This window comes from Manis javanica, chromosome 5, assembly GCF_040802235.1.
Source record: "Manis javanica isolate MJ-LG chromosome 5, MJ_LKY, whole genome shotgun sequence".
NCBI lineage: Eukaryota > Metazoa > Chordata > Mammalia > Pholidota > Manidae > Manis > Manis javanica.
This window is the reverse complement of record NC_133160.1, coordinates 86007912-86026998: the sequence shown is the minus strand read 5'-3', so window position 1 is coordinate 86026998 and position 19087 is coordinate 86007912. Positions and strand designations below refer to the sequence as shown.

The window sequence follows — 19087 nt, the reverse complement described above, 5'->3', positions numbered from 1 at the left end:
TCTCTCCTGTGTTTTCTTCAGCCTTTCCAAGACTGTGTGACTTCATGTTTCGTTCAAGGTCATGTTTTTGTTCAGAATGAGCAAAAAGCCTTTGGGAACCAAAGCTAACTTGTTTGTTTTTCTGCCTGTTTTAGGGCCATGTTGGGATTGTCCTAGCTCACATGCTGCCAGCATGTCAGGTAAGTCTGAATAAGAGATGAAAGGGCACATTGGAAAGCTGCACTGTCAGTGAGCTGAGTCTGGCTTATCCCTGCTCTTTGAGTTCATAATCATTCACCCGGGTCAAATATGTGGCACAGGCATTTCGTTTTTTTCTCTGAACTAAACTTCCAAGATTCACAATCTTAAGGAGAAAAAGGATACTAGAACCACAGTACATATTTCAATTTTCAAAAGGATTATATTTTAAAATAACTTGTAAAAGAAATAACTATTCCATTGTTAAATAAAATAGTTAATGATGAAGCTAGTTTAATTGATAACAATTTTATTCTGGGAATACTAGCTTCTGAAACTTGTTGAGCATATTTTAGTATTTTAGTTTTTATCCATTGTGTCAAAATTTAACAATAACAACACTTTTAAAGAAAACAGTGAACCCCAAATCTACCACACTGATCAAATGTTTTCCTCCTTGTGTCCTCAGTAAGTCATTGTCCATGAGGAAGCTTATTGTTGCAAATAGCAAAGTGCAAATGCAATTTTAGTCACCTGCTTTCACTCAATATTACATCATAAACAGTTTTCTCTATTACAAATAATTTTAAATCTCATTATTAAAATACCAGTAAAATGTGACTATGTAATATGTTTTTAAGTAAACGTACCAGAATGCATGCAATTGCCAACATTTGTTAAAAGTTTGTGCTATTTTTAGTCTGCCATATTACATCATTTCCTCACAGTGACTATCTTTTAGCATAAAAGTCTAGAACTTGATGGCATTTTTTAAACACAAATTGAACTGGGGCTGATTCTTCGCTGTGAGCCCTCTGGAAGATGCACAATTATTACAGTGATTACTCCCAGAGGAAAAAAGGTGGAAGAATTCATAGACTGGTCAGAATGACACATAACAAAAGAAAGGAGAGAATAAAATAAATAAATAAGCCTGGGAGGAAGGCAGGCATCTGTTTTATTTAGGAGAGCGATTTTGTCACTGGAGAACGAGGGAGAGCCCTCGTGGAACAGAATCCTGGAGAAGCAGAGTCAGGCAGACCGTCTTGTTCTCCCATCCTGACAGTTCTGCTGGAAACAGAAAGACATTGAAACTGGAAAAGGGAAGGCTTGGCTAGAATAAAAGCTGGACAGCCTTTGACACCAAGTACACACTTGACAGGTTTTTTTTTTTTCAACTGCAATTTCATTTAATACTAGTTTTCAACAAACTGCTACCAAACTAGAAGCCAGTAACACACATTAAAGGAGAAAATACACTATGCTCAAGTACGGTCAGATCCAAGAAATCAAGAATGCTTCATATTAGGGAAATTATTAGTTTCATTACATATTAATAGATCAAGGGTTACAAACCACATAACTCACTCAAATTTGCTTCAAAGGTATTAGATAAAATTCAACATCCAGTCCTTCAGTTAAACACATACACACATATACGCACATGAACTTACATGCTCCTAACCACACAGAACTAGGTAGATACTTCCTTCACCAAAGGCCAGATGAAGCATTAGAAGAATTCCTACTAAAATCATGAATGAGCTGATGATGCTCATTATCAGCACTACTATGTAACATTTTTCAGAGACATTAGCAAGTATGACAAATCATAGGAAATATAAAAATTAAAAGGGAAATGCAAAATGATTATTTGCAGTTGACATAATTTTATACCTGTGAAATCTAAGATGAACTGAAGAAAGACTTACTAAAACGCTTTTAAAGTTCATTAAGGATATCTTGACAGGTTTTTTTTTTTACAAAAAATTCCAGGATTTTTCCATAAAGACAAGCATAAGGACAAAACAAGGGTAGAACTAAGAATGAGAGCAGTGAAAGTGACAGTTCTGCCCACTTTTTTCCACCTAAACCAATGATCCTCTCCCATGTCCCTTTGCTGGATTAGAGACTTCTAACTGGTTGCCCTGCCTTCTGCCTCACCCCCACCAAAGCCATGCTATACATCGCAGCAACTGAACTTGCATCACACCTAATCTGGCTCCTGTTACCTCTCCAGCCTCATTCCCACCTCCTTCCTTTGTCCCCCCAGCCCCACCATCACTGCCATACACTGTGCCCTGGCTCTATTTGATTTTCTCAGTTATTCAAACACACTGTATCTCTCTCAACATGGACTTTCATACATGTCTCTCTCTCTATGTGAAACACTCCTTCATTCCTCCAGCTAATTTCTATTCATTTTTTCAAGCTTCAGTTAATGTGTTACTGTTCCATATTAAATGACTAAAACCTTCCTTGGCCCTCAAGTCTGAGTGCTCTGATAATATATTCTATGTCTTTCATGAAATGCTTATCACTGTATTATAATTGCCTGTTTCAGTTATATCACTATATCTATGAACTTTAAAAGTTCAAGAACCTCATTCATTCATTTCTACACCACATTATCTGGCATACTTCCTGGCACAGCATAAGGATCAATGTAGTATGTTCTACGTTATTAAAGCTATGAAATACTTTGCCCTAGTGTCTGAAGTATGTTACTGAATATACTATTGTTTTCTGGATAAAATCTAGGTTACATTAATAGAAAACAAGGAATTATCATTAATTCGTGCTAAGAAGAGAAGTGACGAACTAGGTTTAAGCAACATTTGGTTCATTCAAGCAAATATGGAGTATTTTACAGGGACGTTTAATATTGGGGTAAGTAATAAACAATTTTAATTTCTTTCATTATTTAAGTAAGAAAATTATAAGACTAAGAGTAAATAAAGGAGATATGTTTATATTCTTTGCTAAACAGAGGAATTTATAACATTCGTTTAATGAATACTATTTCATTCATAACTTTCATCATTCCATGATAGAGGTAACACTTGTTCCTTTATAACTTTATTTTCTTCTTTGTAGAAGCCCAATGTCTAAAACAATGTTTGACACATAGCAAATGCTTAAAAGTAGTTATTAATTGAATGAATGAATTATAATGAAGATGATGTCTCTTGTTTTATACTACATTTTTAGAAAATTAATGAAAGAAAAGAAAAACAAGAACATAATAGAAAAAAATAGCTTGTTAGTAACCTATAAATACTAAAGTTGCCTTTACACAATATATCTTTAGCTAGGATTTGATATCATCATGTTTTTTAGCTTCCAAGAGACAAAGTATATTGGTCATATTTCTAAACCTTCAGATCAAATTGTTATTGTTTGATATGACTAAAAAAACCTAAGATACATGATTCTGCCAGCTCATTTAAACCCAAGATTGTATGCTCTGCTGGAGTTTAAGTTTCATTAAGATGTTAGTGTTGCTTCTGGTCTTTGTATTTGTTTCAAACAATTTTTTCTTATTTTTAAGGATTTAATGTTCAGTATAGAAAAATACATAGTAATATAAAGAGGAATCATCAGTATTTCTACTACTGAGAGAGAACTGTTGTCAAAAACCTTCAGTCTTTATACAGTTTTCCACACATACAAAAGCATATTTACACATTTATTAACATCATTGATATCATACTACATAGATCCTGCTTTAACTGAACATTGTCATAAATCTTTTCCCTACTGACTCATCATGTTTTTTTTGTTTCTTGTTTGTTATAATATAACTATTACTATGATGGATATCTTATGCATCACTTAAGATATTTGATACATTTGCCAAATCACTTTCCAGGGAAGTTGTGCTAATTTGCATTCCCAACTGTCTGTGTTCATATAACACACACAATGGGCTTGACTAGATGGAACTCTTGTCCAATTTCAGAAGCTCAAACCTTTTGTAGTACTTATGATTTTTTCCCAAAAACGTTCATTTCTTAAATATCAACTACTCCAAGTTTGTGGGGCTTATTGTTATTTTTTACAGCCTAAAAAAGAATGCAGTTTGTTTACTGTGTAGGTGTGATCTAGATTGGTTATCTCAAGCCAAGCCTATACAAAGAGAAGCCAACAGTTTTAAGAAAACTGTTAGTAAAGTAACTGTTAATAAGGAAATTTTGGAAAACGTAAACATCTGAGACAGCAAATTAAATATATATTTTTGTGCAATTTAAATTTTACATAAATGTTGACATACACAGGTTCTCCCATGAAACAAGCCATTAAGCCAATGCCCGTATTACCCATATACCAAGCAGAATGTTTAAGATACCAAGGTGTTGCTGCCCATTCACTCACCTCTCAATTCATGAAATTCCCAGCCTGTCAGCCATCTATCTCTTTGCCCTTCTCTGGCATATATTCTTGTAACTTCCAAGGTCATAACTTACTAACACCAACTAAAACTTATGTCTTTTTATAAGTGATTTCTTCTCCACATTTCATAATATTATATCCATAATGACTTTTTTTCTTTCATAAATTACCTTTGTCGTGTTACATAGAAATGAATTAAAATTACTTGGAGGATTAAACCAAAATTAGATTTACTCTCAAGGAATTAATTTGCCTAGGAAGATAATTGAGGTATTGTCACTTGATAAATCAAACTAAATGGATCAGTGGTTCTAACTCTTGCATAATAGATTCCAGTGAAAATAGTGTAGGTAGAGAGGAAATCAGAACAGCCAGGTACTGGAAATGAATTAAGACTGCATTAATCCATAATGTTGCGATCTTTCAAATTAACAGTTAGTTGGCATTTATCTTTGCTTAGCAAATGCCTTTTTCTTTCATTATTTTTTTCTTTAGATATAAAATTAATGATGTAAACAAGATCTTTAGAAGAGAATTTTAAAGCCTTAGAACTAAACATGTTTTGGAGCTTTAAACAAATTACATATATAAGAATTGAAATGCCATTAATACAACCTATATCAGGCAAAAATTAACAGGTGTACTAACTTTGTTAAATTACTTTGATTTGAAATAATGGAAGAGAACAAATCCATTTTCAAATTTTTCAAAAACTTCTACCAACACCCCTAGTTATTGTACCTCCCCTATATAATCAGTATCAGTAAGGTAATACTATGTTTGTTCCAGAGTCATTCTGTAATTTCTGATTTACACTCTGTATATTTGAGAAATATAGTTCTTTGGAAATACACAAATGCCTGATAAGCTTATGAAAACATTCAAAGTCTCTAGTAACTGTATACATTTTAACTTGAACAATGATATTCAATTCTTGTTCTAAAACTGACAAAGAATTTTAAAATATTATTTCTCATTGATTGCAATGCTTCAGTAAGATGGGTATAACCATACAGGAGCTTTGAAATATTCACTTACATGGTATTTACAATGAGTTGTTAATGACATGAAAAATTTATTATATTGGTAAAACGAAAATTGTATAAACATAATGGCTAAGAGATGTATTTTAACATTGGGCAGCCTTATGCTAAAGTCTCAGTTTGGCCAGTTAGTTAACTATATAGCTTTGGACAATTTATTTAAACTCACCAATCCTCAGTTTTTCTGCCTATAAGATGGGCATAATATACCTGGTTCATAGGATGTTGATAAAATGCATGTGAGGCACTTAGCTGTTTGCTTGGCATTTAAGAAGGACTCAACAAATTGGGCCTCTTACTCTGTGCAGTGTGATCTCAACCATTGAAAAGAACTACATCAAAAATGGATGGGAGTAAATTATGCCAATATGTATTTTTTTAAAGGTGGCTCTCTCTATATGCTAATATGCTTTTCTTTATTTTCAATATTAAAAAATATCCCAAACTTAACATTATTTTTATATTCATAATAATGTAAGCAATTAAGCAATGAAGATAGAAGAAAAAAACATATGTGTTTAATATTTGATAGATAGCTTATTTAGCCAGAAAGACTAATAGGGTCCTAAGGATAACTACAAGGTTTCTAAAAGAATTCTGAACATAGAGAGAGAGATATGATTTCTTTCAAAATGAGCATTTGATTATTATAGAAATACCTTTTGATTGGCTAATTCTGATTTTGATTATAATGACTGTTATATCCTGGGGAAAATATAAAAAAGTCTTTTAAAAAATAAACACTCAAGAAGGATTTTTTCTTTCCAGTCTCAATATAGATAACTAACTGTATGGCACTGAACTGAGTGTTTGTTATGGATTGAATATTTGTGCCCCCCACCAAAAAAATTCATATGTTAAATTCCTAACCCTTAAGTGGTGGTATTAGGAGGCGGGCTTTGGGTAGGTAATTAGCTCATGAGAGTGGAACTGTCCTGAATGGAATTAGTTCCCTTATAAGACGCGAAAAGAAAGACGGCCTACTTCCTTGGCTCTCCTTCATGTGGGGGGACGATGAGAAGCAGCCCTTTGCAAACCAGGAAGGGGGTCCTCACCAGACATGAGATCTGCCAGCACCCTGATCTTAGACTTCTGACCTCCAGAACTGTGAGAAATAAGTATTTGCTGTTTAAACCACCCAGTCTGTGGAAATGTTTCTATAGCAGCCCAAACTAAGGCAGTATGTGTTGATCACCATACACTTAAAGGACAATTTACAAGAGATTACTTTAAAAGTAGACATTTTAATGGCTGTTTTTTTTTAAAGAAGTCTGTTATTGCCTAATGCAAGTTAAATAATCATTACTGTAAAAAACTTACTTTATAAGATTTTCCTTTTAAGACCCAAGTTGCAATGTGTACTAATAACCGGGCTCTCAAACAATATTACAAAAACCTTGCCAAACAATATCACAGAAAGGGCCATGACTATAGAAAAACACACGTTGCATTAAAAAAAAAAAACTGTGTCAGGGCTAACCAACTTCCCCACCAAAATTTTTAGATGGATAATTCCAGCAGTAACACAGAGTCATCTCAACCAGATAATAAATGATTGATTTTTGCAGTTTGGTGAATATTTTCTATTTGTCAATATTTATCAAAATCTAAAAAAGTTTGTCTGCATTTACTTTTTTCTACTTTACCCTTACCAATTTTTAATATGATTGTTTATGATTTATCAGTGCCAAGGGCTAAATTCAAGCTTATTTCTAGTTATGTATATTAGTGTACAGTTAGAAGAAGCATATGTAATTATAAAATGTAATTCAGTAACACTCCTGATACCTAATTTATATAATCCTTGTTTTAAAAGAAAAGGAACTTAAGAAATTACATATTCTGTAAACACAATTTTTAATCATTAAGCCAAAATAGAGGACTTACCAGAATGGCCCCAAGAAAGAACAGAACCCTAAATAACAAGGAGAACAAGAACCAGAAAAATTACACCCATCTTAGGTGAAACTATGTTCAAAATATAGTAACTTGAACCACAATATATGAGGGCAGAAAGCAAACTGAAGAAAAATGGAAAATTTATTTTTAGGTGAAGTATCATTGATATACAACCCAACCTTATATTAGTTTCATTGAGTAGAGAAGATTAAACTAAAATGCATGGGGGAGAGGGGTTGGTTATCAAGAAGCAAGTCACTTTGCTCCCAGAAAAATTCAGGAATTCAGGATGCCAGAAACCTCAGAGAAAGATCATGAGGAGGAATGAAATCATGTTTAATTAAAAATATATAGAGACCCAGGCTCCCACCCTCCCCCCTTGTATAGACAGGTAAATCTTTCTCCCTGACTCCTACAAGAGACGAGAAGTTTATTCTTTGAAGGAATTGAGACAGAGATGTTCCAAGTATCGGGATATTGGGCACAGAGGGCAGGGATGATGCGCCACACTGAGAGCAGCAACTGAGTGAGGATCTGCATACACAATGATGGACCTCTTCCCTCCCCTCGCCCCCATTTGCCCTTAATTCCAGAATTTCAGAAGCAAAAATCATCTCCAAGAGTTAAAACAAAAATCCTCCTATGCAGAATCAGAACTGTCCCCAAAGAAAATAACAACAGATGCTATAGCTGTAATATAAAAAATTTTAAAAGCCAGCTGGTCACATGGTCACTCAGTCACTAGTGAAACTCACCAGGCTTCAAGTTTCATTCAGAACTTCCAATCAATTTTTTAGTCATTTTTTCTTTAATGTGAACTGACAGTCAAGGAATAGCAAGTTTAGAAAGATTCCAAAATAAAAAAAAAGAGACCAAAGCAGCAAACATGACCAAGATCTCATTCTGAGAGAGATCAGGGAAGATATTGCATTGATGAAACAAGGGTAGAATGAAAAAGAAAAAGAAATGAACTATCAGAGAACAAGAAGAACTTCTTGGAAATAAAAAATATGCTAATGAAAATAAAAACAAGTAGAAAATCTAAAAGGGGAAGTGTAGGACATCACCCCCCAGAAAAATAGAACAAAGAAAGACAGAAATAGGAACTGAAAGAAGCAATTTTTTAAAATTAGAAATTCAGTCTAGGAAGTCCAGTATGTAAGTAATAGAAGGATCAGAAAGAGAAAATAGATAAAATGGTGGAGAGGAAAATATCAAAGAACTACTATAAGAAAATGTATCAATAATGAAGGCTGTTTTTCTTAAAAAAATTTGGAATCAAAATGCCATGAAATTTCTCAGTAGCAACATAGGAGGTTAGAAGACAGTGAATACCTTTAAAACTCAAAAGGAAAATATCCAACCTAAAATTCTATGCCTAACCAACCCATCAGACAAGTATGAAAGTAATAAAGAAAATTTCAGAGTCCCCAAAAAATGTACATTAGGAAACTACTAGACATGCTTCACAAAACAAGAGAATAAATAAGAAAAAGGAATGTGAAAAATGCAATACAATGGGTGGTTAAAAGACTCTTCATATGACGGCAAAGGGCAGTGTTAAGACCAGAACTAGGCAGCTGGCCTAAAGAAACACTGAGTTCATATTCTAGTTAAAGGTCAGGAGGCTCAGAAAAGATGTCTTCAGGAAAGAAAGATTATTTGAGTTTTCATACAATTTATATGAATTTATTTAAATTCCATTAAATTTATACAATAGGGCACTTTCCAGAACTTTTGGGTATGGAAAGCCTCGCATGTTAAAGAAAAATAAAATTGTACAGCACACTTAGCTCAGTAGTGAACAGTATATACAAAGCAATAATAATAAAAACATTGCTTAAACACTTAACTAAAAATTGGAGATAACATTAAGAGACTGAGAAAAGGTGCAGGTACATAAATGAACTAAAAAAAATTCATCTCCCAAGACAGAAAACCAATAATGTCTAATATTTACAAATCAAGGGATAGCAATACACATTTATTATATAGAAAAAGAGGTTTCAGAGAAGAAAACCAATGAGTTGCAAAGCATTAGCTTTGGTTTTTCTTTCAGGGGTGGAGCAGTATGTCTAGAACAAGGGACTCCTATGTAATTACACACCTTTAACCTATTACTGTAATATAATTGCATGAAAGTTTTTAAAGTGGGGGAACATAAGTGCACAGTTGGGACCAAGCCTGTTCCTGTTGAAGATATTTGGTCAAGAATCCTCTTTGAGAAGCAAAGGCTCAGAGCATAACTGGTTTGGGGCAAATTTAGAAATTATTCAGTTCAAGCTTCTCATTTTACAGACGGAGAAGTTAGGGCTCCAAGAGGGGAAGAGGAATGAAGCAAGTTTTGATGTAAGAACTGGATGAGAGTCTAGTCAGTAACTTCCTGTTCACTTCCCACATCTAGTGAAAGGAGTAAATGGGAACATGGAGAGGTGGAGTTTAAATTTTCACTTCATCGCCTGTGACCCTGGACCAGACACTTAACCTTTTTGTAAAATGGGGAATAACAACACCCATGTGCATGGTTTGGTCTAAGAAAACGTGAATAAATGTTAAATGAATCTCATAAAAAAACAAACAAAACAAGGACAGGAGCCTATTAGAGTCATAAATACACTAGCACAGCTTAGTTTTTTGGATATGAATAAATCATAGGCTTATTATATTGCAAAATTTGCCTTACATTAAAAATCAACATATAGGCAAAAATCTCTTGAATATAAACATGAGCAAATTTTTCCTGAACACATCTCTCCAGACAAGGGGAACAAAATCAAAAATGAACAAATGGAACTACATCAAGCTAAAAAGCTTCTGTACATCAAAGGACCCCATCAGCAAAACAAAAAAGCATCCTACAGTATGGGAGAATATATTTATAAATGACATATCCAACAAGGGGTTAACATCCAAAACATAAAGAACTCACATGCCTCAAGACCCAAAAAGCAAATAACCTGATTAAAAAATGGGTGGAGGATATGAACAGACACTTCTCCAAAGAAATTCAGATAGCCAACAGGCACATGAAAAGATGCTTCACATTGCTAATTATAAGGGAAATGCAAATTAAGACCACAATGAGACATCACCTCACACCAGTTAGGATGGCCGAAATAGAAGGGACTAGGAACAACAAATGCTGGCAGGGATGCAGAGAAAGGGGAACCCTCCTACACTGCTGGTGGAAATGCAAACTAGTTCAACCATTATGGAAAGCAATATGGGGGTTCCACAAAAAACTAAAAATAGAAATACCATTTGACCCAGTAATTCCACTCCTAGGAATTGATCCAAAGAAAACAACTTCTCAGATTCAAAAAGACATATGCACCCCTATGTTTATCACAGCACTATTTACAATAGCCAAGATATGGAAGCAACCTAAGTGTCCATCAGTAGATGAATGGATAAAGAAGATGTAGTACATATACACAATGGAATACTGTTTAGCCATAAGAAACAAATCCTACCATTTGCAACCACATGGATGGAGCTAGAGGGTATTATGCTCAGTGAAATAAGCCAGGTGGAGGAAGACAAGTGCCAAATGATTTCCCTCATTTGTAAAGTATAACAACGAAGCAAAACTGAAAGAACAAAATAGCAGCAGACTCACACACTCCAAGAAGGGACTAATGGTTACCAGAGGGGAGAGGTGGGGGACGGCAGGTGGGAAGGGAGAGAAGAGGGGATCCTGGGGTGTCATGATTGGTACACATGGGGTCACAGGGATGACAGTGTAGCTCAGAGAAGACAAATAGGGACTTTGTGGCTACTACGCTGAATGACAGTGACTGCAATGGAGTATGGGGTGGGACTCGATAATAAGGGTGAATGTAATAACCACATTGTTTTTCTTGTGAAACCTTCATAAGAGTGTATATCAATGATACCTTAATAAAATTTTTAAAAATCAACATATAGTTTTTATCAACATATATTATCTAAGAATGAAAATATATGGCAGTTTATCTGGAGCCTTGCCTTGTCTGTCCAGAGGCTACCAGCTGAAAGAAGGTGAGTGAGGATTAATTTCACTTATTTACTACCATATATAAGAAAGATATGTGGATTGAAGTTTCTTGGCTGTTCAGTTTTATTTTGCTAACTTAGATGATAGAGTAAGTATTGTGCTTACAACTTTTATGATGTACAGATTAACTGAAGTAAGAAAATGGAAAGGCCCTCAATTTACAGTCCATGAATTCTGCCACACATATTTAGATAGAAAATACTTACATTTATTTTGAAATATGCATCACCTTGGATAATAGAGAAGTTTACAACTTAAATTTTTATCTTTTATTAGAATTTGGTATATAGACATAGAAAGGGATAGATAATAAAAAAAACTCATTATTTGAGAACCACCATCCTGAATTCTTTGGGTCAGTCAGTAAAACACTTATTTGCTATGAGGTTAGCTAAAAATCAATTGTGTTTTTCTCCCAGCCCTTTAGCTTTCATTAGATTCCCATGAGTTATATTTTGATGCTCTTTCTACAGTTATCAAACCTTTCTGGTGTGTGTTATATTACAAACTCTGGTCAGATGCTTGAAATGTAATTAACAATTAAATTTCATAAAATTACTAAGGATAAGAATGGGTTAAGAAAAATAATAGATGTGTTTATCTTCTTCCTTCTTTGATCACTTCCTTTATATGTGGCCAGCACATATTTCATTCATTTTCTCCACAGGTAAGTGGTGAACGTTAAGAGTGGTTTACAGAAATTCTTCATTAAAAAAAAAAAAAAAAGATGTAAGCTCCTTCCAGCTCCAGAGATGCTGGTCAGAGAAGGCATGGCATAATACAATAGAAAGAATGTAAACTTTGGAGTCAGACTTGGATTCAAATTTCTTCAGGGATGCTTGCTGGCTTAGTGACCTTGGGCTTTTTATTGCAAATGAGATCATACGAGGTTCTTAAAGTATTAAATTAAGAAAAAGAACTAAACTATTGATTAAATCAAGAAAAATCTGAGTAAAGATTTTGACATCAAGCACATATTGAATACATGCTGGTTCCCTGTGGTGTTGTAATTTAGAAGATAGTAGGGCCAGTGAAAGGAATGAAATGAGAAGTGTATTTGTAAAGAGTAGATATCTAGCATGGAGGCCCTCAACTATCTGAGTCAGGTCCTTAATTTGTTATGTGACCTGGAACAAGTTACTTAACCTCTCTGGAACTCAGTTTCCTCATCTTAAAATAGCATCTGCTTAGATACTTGTACATGCATGTACAAATGTACATAGTAGCACTATTTGCAATAGTCAAGAGGTGGTAGCACAATAGCCAAGAGGGTATGTATGTGTGCATATATATATATATATATAAATGAATATTATTTAACCTTTAAAAAGAAGGAAATTCTGTCATATGCTATGACATTGATAAACCTTGAGGATGTTATGCTAAAACAAATAAGTCAATCACAAAAAGACAAATATTGATGATTCCACTTATATGAAGTATCTAAGGTATGCAGAGAAACAAAGTAGAATCGTGGTTATCGGGGCCGGGGGAAGGGAGAAAGGAAAAGTGTGCAATGGCTGTAGAGTCTCAGTTTTACAAGATGAAAGAGTTCTGGAGATCTGTTTCACAGCAATGTGAATATACTTAACACTATTGAACTGTACACTTAAAGGCGAAGATGGTAAATTTTATATTATGTTTCTTTAACCATAATAAAAAAGGTAAAACAAAGAGAGTATGTACTTCATAGGGTTGTGTTACACAAGTAAACATGTGGGAAGTACTTAGCACAGTGCCTTAATAAATGTTAAAGTTTGTATTATTATTAACATCAGTATCACTCCCTATTTCATGAAAATGTCATATGCTTGTTTGCCTCTGTGCTTGAATTCTTTCCTTTTTGAACTCCTTTCTGTCCAACAAGGACTTCTTCAAATGCCACCTCCTCCCCCAGAAGACCTTTGCTGATTTTTTCCCCATCTGAATATCCCTTCTCCCTCCGATGTTTCTGTTTGTGCTTTTTAGATGACACTTAACACATTCTGCCTTGTATTATACACAGTTGTATATACTGCTTGTGTGCCATTGCATGTGTGGTGTTTTATTCTTCTTTATATTCCATGTGAGTCACACATATTAGACACATAAAATAACCAGAACTTTATAAGTTGCTTAAACCTATACAATTCCCACATTGAGTTGATTAATGTATTGATAGTTTAAATTCAAGGGTTGCTATTGACAGAGCATGGAAAAGGGACCATATTTTTTACCTTTGTATGGCTAGCCATTTCCATCATACTGATGGATAGGAAATGCCCTATGATTGTGGAATGAATTAATGAATGAACAGTGAATGGATGAATTCTGCAGTTTCCACTATAAGTAGTAATTACAGCCCTTTAATGATCAATAAGAAAGAATAACAAATTCCTCAGCAAAATCACTGAATTTCATGTTGCTGCAGAACTCTACACCAGTTGTCTCATGATTTTTTTAGTTCCATTATTTTAGTAAGGATTGCAAAATGGTATTTCTTTTAATAGGGATTGAAATAAGACACAAAAATTGAAATGGTTAACGTGAGTCTTAAAGTTTACAAATCTATAGATTGTCATTTGTTTTCCATTTCTGTTGTAGCAAATTACCACAAACTTGGCAGCCTATCATAACATAACACAAATTTATTATCTCACAGGTCTATAGGTAGAAATACAGGTGGGCTCAACTAGTTTCTCTACTGCAGGTGTCATTAGGTCAAAATCAGGTATTGGCTTGGTTTGGCTCTTACCTGGAGGCTCCGAGGGAGAATTCACTAACGGGGTCACTCAGATTGTTGGTAGAATTCAGTTCCATGTGGTTATAGACTAAGTTTCCTGTTACCTGCAGGCTTAGCGGGGAGTCATTCTCAGCTTCTAGAGCTGTCCATGTTCCCTGGTCCATGGCCTCCTTCACCATGAAAGCCAGCAGTGGGTCAAGTCCTTTTCATGCTTCAAATCCCTTTGACATCTCTTGTCTCATCCCTCTTGCTTACCTGAGGAAGTTCTCTACTTTTAAGACCTCATGTAATTAGAGTGAGCCCACCTTTGTAATCCAGAATAATCTTGCTATTTTAAGGTCCTTAATCTCATTGACATCTGCAAAAAATACTTTTTGCCCTGTTGACAGGTTCCAGGGGTAGGATGAGGACATCTTTAGGGGATCACTCTGTGTACCCTGCCCTCCCTGTCCTCATTTCCTTGCAGTGTGCTTACATGACCATGTCATTTCTCCTTTAGCATTTCCCACAGTGGGTTTTGCCGACTGCACCCCATGGTGTTGTTTCACATATTACCCTGTTCCCTATATTGCCTAGAAATTGGGAGTTAGCTCTCCATCATAAAGGCATAATCAGATCAGGCTCACATTTTGGGTAATCCGCATCATAGGTGATGGCATGTTCTGGCAACAAGCACTTAGAAGTGGTGTCTCTTGTGTCCTGTTAGCAGCATTCAGGACCATTGCCCGCAGTTCCATTATTTTAGTAAGGATTGCAAAATGGTGACATTCTTCTAATGTTACCATTGCATCTTCATTCACTTACCTTCATCAACTACTTGACTACACTGAGATACAGCCACATAGGAAAGGCCAAATAAAACTCCATCCTTTTCCTTTATTTTCCAGTTTTCAAAATGAATTGGTTATCTGTCACAAGTGACCAGTTAAGTTTGCTTTCTTTTTTCAGTATGATTATTGACTCATCAATTTAATATTTGAAATACTTGAATCTATTTCATTTACTTTTCTCACTGATGCTCAAATATTCCTGTCTTTGTTCAGTGGGAGCATTTCAAGTTGGCTCCTGAGGCTTTTTGATAAGGCTTCAATAGTATTTGATAGCATCTGTGCTTTCAGTCTAAGATATTCCAGCTCATCGTATATATGTCTGCCTCATGTCTGGCATCAGCTGTTTCTCCACAGAGCTCACTAAATCCTTTAAAGGAAAATCCTATTTAGATTTTCTAGGTACTAGAGATGGGCATTGCCACTGGTTTTGTTTTTGTTTCTAGACTTTACAGTGGTCTGATCTAGGTGATACTTTTTTTATTAAACAAAATCATTGTGGGTTCACACTGAAATTTCTGATTTAAATTCAGGGCTTTGGAATTTTAATTTAGCCTCACTTATCTATCTCATATCTCTTTATTCTTTATCCTATGCTTTAAAAAAGATCTGTTTCCTACTTAGATCAGCAATTTATTGTTTTACCTCAATATATACAACAGAGTCCTAAAACACAACCAGAAGTGATGATTACTGGAAATAGTTTCAGAATTTTTAACATTATTTTTCATTTAATAATATTTCCCATGGCCATGTGTAGAGATGTTCCTTGTTCCTTTTTAGAGCTGTGGAGTATTCCATTGTGTTTATTCCATCAGTCTTCTGTCAGTGGAAAATTGGTGTGTTTCCATTTTGTTATTCAACTATTTCTTCAATGAACAGATCACTTTGTATTTTTGCCAGTGGGTCCCTTGAACAGATTTTTTAGAAGTGAGATTGCAAATCACAAATGTAATTTTGCTGGATATTGCTAAATTCCTGCATCATAGGGTTGTGACATTTATGTATTCCCAATGACATTATATGAGTGTCTGTCGCCCCCACAGCCTGGCCCATAGACTGTCATCAAATTTTAGGATTTCTGTCATTCTAGTAGGTGGTAAGTAGTATCTGAATGTAGTATAAATATTTATTTCTCTTATTTTGGGCAATATTGAACAACTTTGGTTTAAGGCCTATTTGCATGTTTTTGTTCATGACTCACCCAAATCTCTTGTCCATTTTATCAGATTATTGGGCTTTTTTTTTTATTTTTAGAAACTTGTTATCTATTAGGGATATTAACCCTTTGTTTATGCTATAGGTTGCAAATCTTTTTCTGACTTTATCATTTGTCTTTTTACATGTAATTGTGTGGGGTTTTTGCCATTTAAGAGGGTTTTCTTTTTCATTTTTATTTTATCAAATTTATTAACCTTATTCTTTATTGCATATGGATTTTCAAACATAGCTATGAAAGTATTTCCCACTTCCTTAGATTATGGAGGAATTCGATCATGTCTTTTTTTTCATTTTTAATCTCTAATCCATTTGAAATTTATTATGTGTGGTGAGAAGAAAGGATCTAATCTTATTTTTCATATGCCTATCAGGCTAACCCTACATCACTTATTCAAAAGTCTATCACATACAGTGGTTTGAAGTGCCACCCTTGTATGCTAAATTTCCATATTCAAATTGTTCCATTGATCTGTTTCATTCTTTGTTATTTAGAACCTGAGTTTGATGGCAATGGAAATTGGGAGTTTGTGGTGCAATAAAACCCTTTAGACTTAAACTCTATTGTGTAAATACAGTTGACCGTTGAACAGCATAGCAGTTAGAGGTACCAATTCCCCCACAGTCAAAAATTTATGTATAACTTTTGATTCACCCAAAACTTACTCCTAATAGCCTACTATTGACTATCAGCCTTACTGATAACTCAATCAATGTGTTATCATAACACATATTTTGTATATGTATTTATACCATATTCTTACAATAAAGTAAGCAAGAGAAAAGAAAATGTTATTAAGAAAATCATAAGGAAGAGAAAATACATTTTACTGTAAGCTTACATCATCTGTTTACAATATGAATCATCTGTCTTTCATTACCTACATCAATATTGTCTTATATGATACAAAACACTGTAGATGTTACATGTATTGTTAATACTAAACATCAGAAAAGATAATGTGAAAAGAAATTAATATTTATTTACAGGTATAATGATGCATGCATTGATAACAAGCAGCAAGTGCTTTATTGCTTTATTGTACTTTAGTGTAATCAGTACAGTTATTTCATGGTAGCCTAGCTTACACACTAATGAATGAATCATAAAATTTCTATAGCATACAGTGTTTCAGTCATATTCATAATTTAGTAATTGAAACATTGTTACATTTTTTTTAAAAACCACTTACCTGTGATGATACACTGTTACCCAGTTTCTCTAAGTACAAAAGGAAGGCATACCATATAGTATGTAATTCTTTGAAATCAAAGTTATAAAACAGTAAGAAAGCTAACACACTTAATATGTTATAGTAAACATCACTCCCATGTAAGTCTTGCACACAATGCTCTGCATGACAAATACTTAGACAATGATGATAATGATGGTGACACAAAAAACATTCCATATCCATATCATTGTCTTATAGTTATTAGATTTTCACATGAAGACACACATACACAACAGATAGGTTTACTAACTTTATGGCATCACATTTATTTACTGTTCATTGAGTGGAAGTGGATCATCATACAGGTTTTTATCCTCATCTTAGGCTGAATAGGCTGAGGAGGAGGAAGAGCTGAACCTGCTGTCTTGGGGATGGCAGAGATGGAGGAGGTGGAAGGGGAGTCGGAGAGGCAGGCACACTCAGTGCAACTCTACAGATATACCTCATAATTTCTGTCTGACTTGCTTGCTTTTTCACTTCTCTAAAAATTCTTCCATATGGTACCAATCCTTTCACAGTTTGCTTTTTGCAGTGCCCATATTATAGAAGGATCCATGTCTTGAACAAATGGAACCCTTCTGCCAGAATGTCTAATGGCAATTTGTTTTCTGGCACTGCTTCTACATATGTCTCCTTCTTCACCTCTGGCTGTGGTTCAGAAGCACTCATGTCCATCAAGGTAATTCCTCTGGTGTGGTGTCTGTTAGTTCTTGAATTTCTTCAAGATCCGTATCTTGAAATCCTTCACCCTCCGTAACCTTTTTTACCATATCTATAATCTCTTTCATGACTGGCTCTGTCATGTATCCTATGAAATAATGCACAATATCTGGGCACAGTTTTCTTCAGCAGAATTTATTGTTTCAGGCTTGATGGTTTTCATGTTTTTTTCTACAACAACGATGGCAGCTTCAAAGGTATAATCATTTCAGGCTTTCATTATGTTCTCTCTTGGATCTCTTTTCCATAGAATAGTAATCCTTTCTATAGAGCACCATGTAAAATGAGCCTTGAAGGGCCTCATGATTCTCTGATCTAGAGGCTGGCTTAGAGATGTTGTGTTGAGGGGCAAGTAGACCACTTTAGTGCCTCCAGTGTTGAATTCATGGGGTTCTGAGTGGCCAAGAGCATTGTCTCATATCAAAAGACCTTGAAAAGAGAGTCCCTTACTGGCAAGGCACTTCCTGACTTCAGGGCCAAAGCATCAGTGGAACCAAAAAAGGCCTATTCTCATTGTCCAGGCCTTCATGTTGTACAACCAAAAGACTGGCAGCTGGTGTTTTCCTTTTCTCTTCAAGGCTCAGGTGTTAGCAGCTCTGTTGATAAGGGCAGTGCTGATCATAAAGCCAAATGCATTTGCACAAAATATTAGAGGTAGCCTATCCCTTCCTGCCTTAAATCTTGGTGCTTGCTTCTCTTCCTTAATAATAAATATCTTTTGTGGCATTTTCCCCCCAGATTAGGCATTTTCTTCTGCATTAACAACCTGCTCAGGCCAATATCCTTTCTCGATGATTTTCTTCATGGTGCCTGGGAACTCATCTTCTGCCTCTTGGTCAACAAAATCTCCGGTTCTCTTAACATTTTTTAAGCCAAATCTTTTTCCAAGATTATCAAACCATTCTTTGCTGGCATTAAATTCCCCAAATTTAGATATTTTACCTTCCTTTGGTTTTATGTTATACATATAATGACTTAGCTTTTTCTTTAATCATTTTAGAATATGTGGGCATGCCTTTCTTACAGCAATCCTGCAC

At 34.7% G+C, this 19087-nt stretch overlaps 1 protein-coding gene across 2 annotated transcripts in view; it reads left to right on the top strand.

Moving 5' to 3' along the window:
* The window catches only part of GSTCD (glutathione S-transferase C-terminal domain containing), a 136039-nt gene that overhangs the window by 102697 nt on the left and 14255 nt on the right, over positions 1-19087 (top strand). For both annotated transcript variants that reach the window (XM_017666310.3, XM_017666311.3), the window contains exons 7-8: positions 135-179; positions 2719-2847. In XM_017666310.3, coding sequence (XP_017521799.3) covers positions 135-179; positions 2719-2847 — 174 coding nt within the window. The remainder of the gene's footprint in view (positions 1-134; positions 180-2718; positions 2848-19087) is intronic.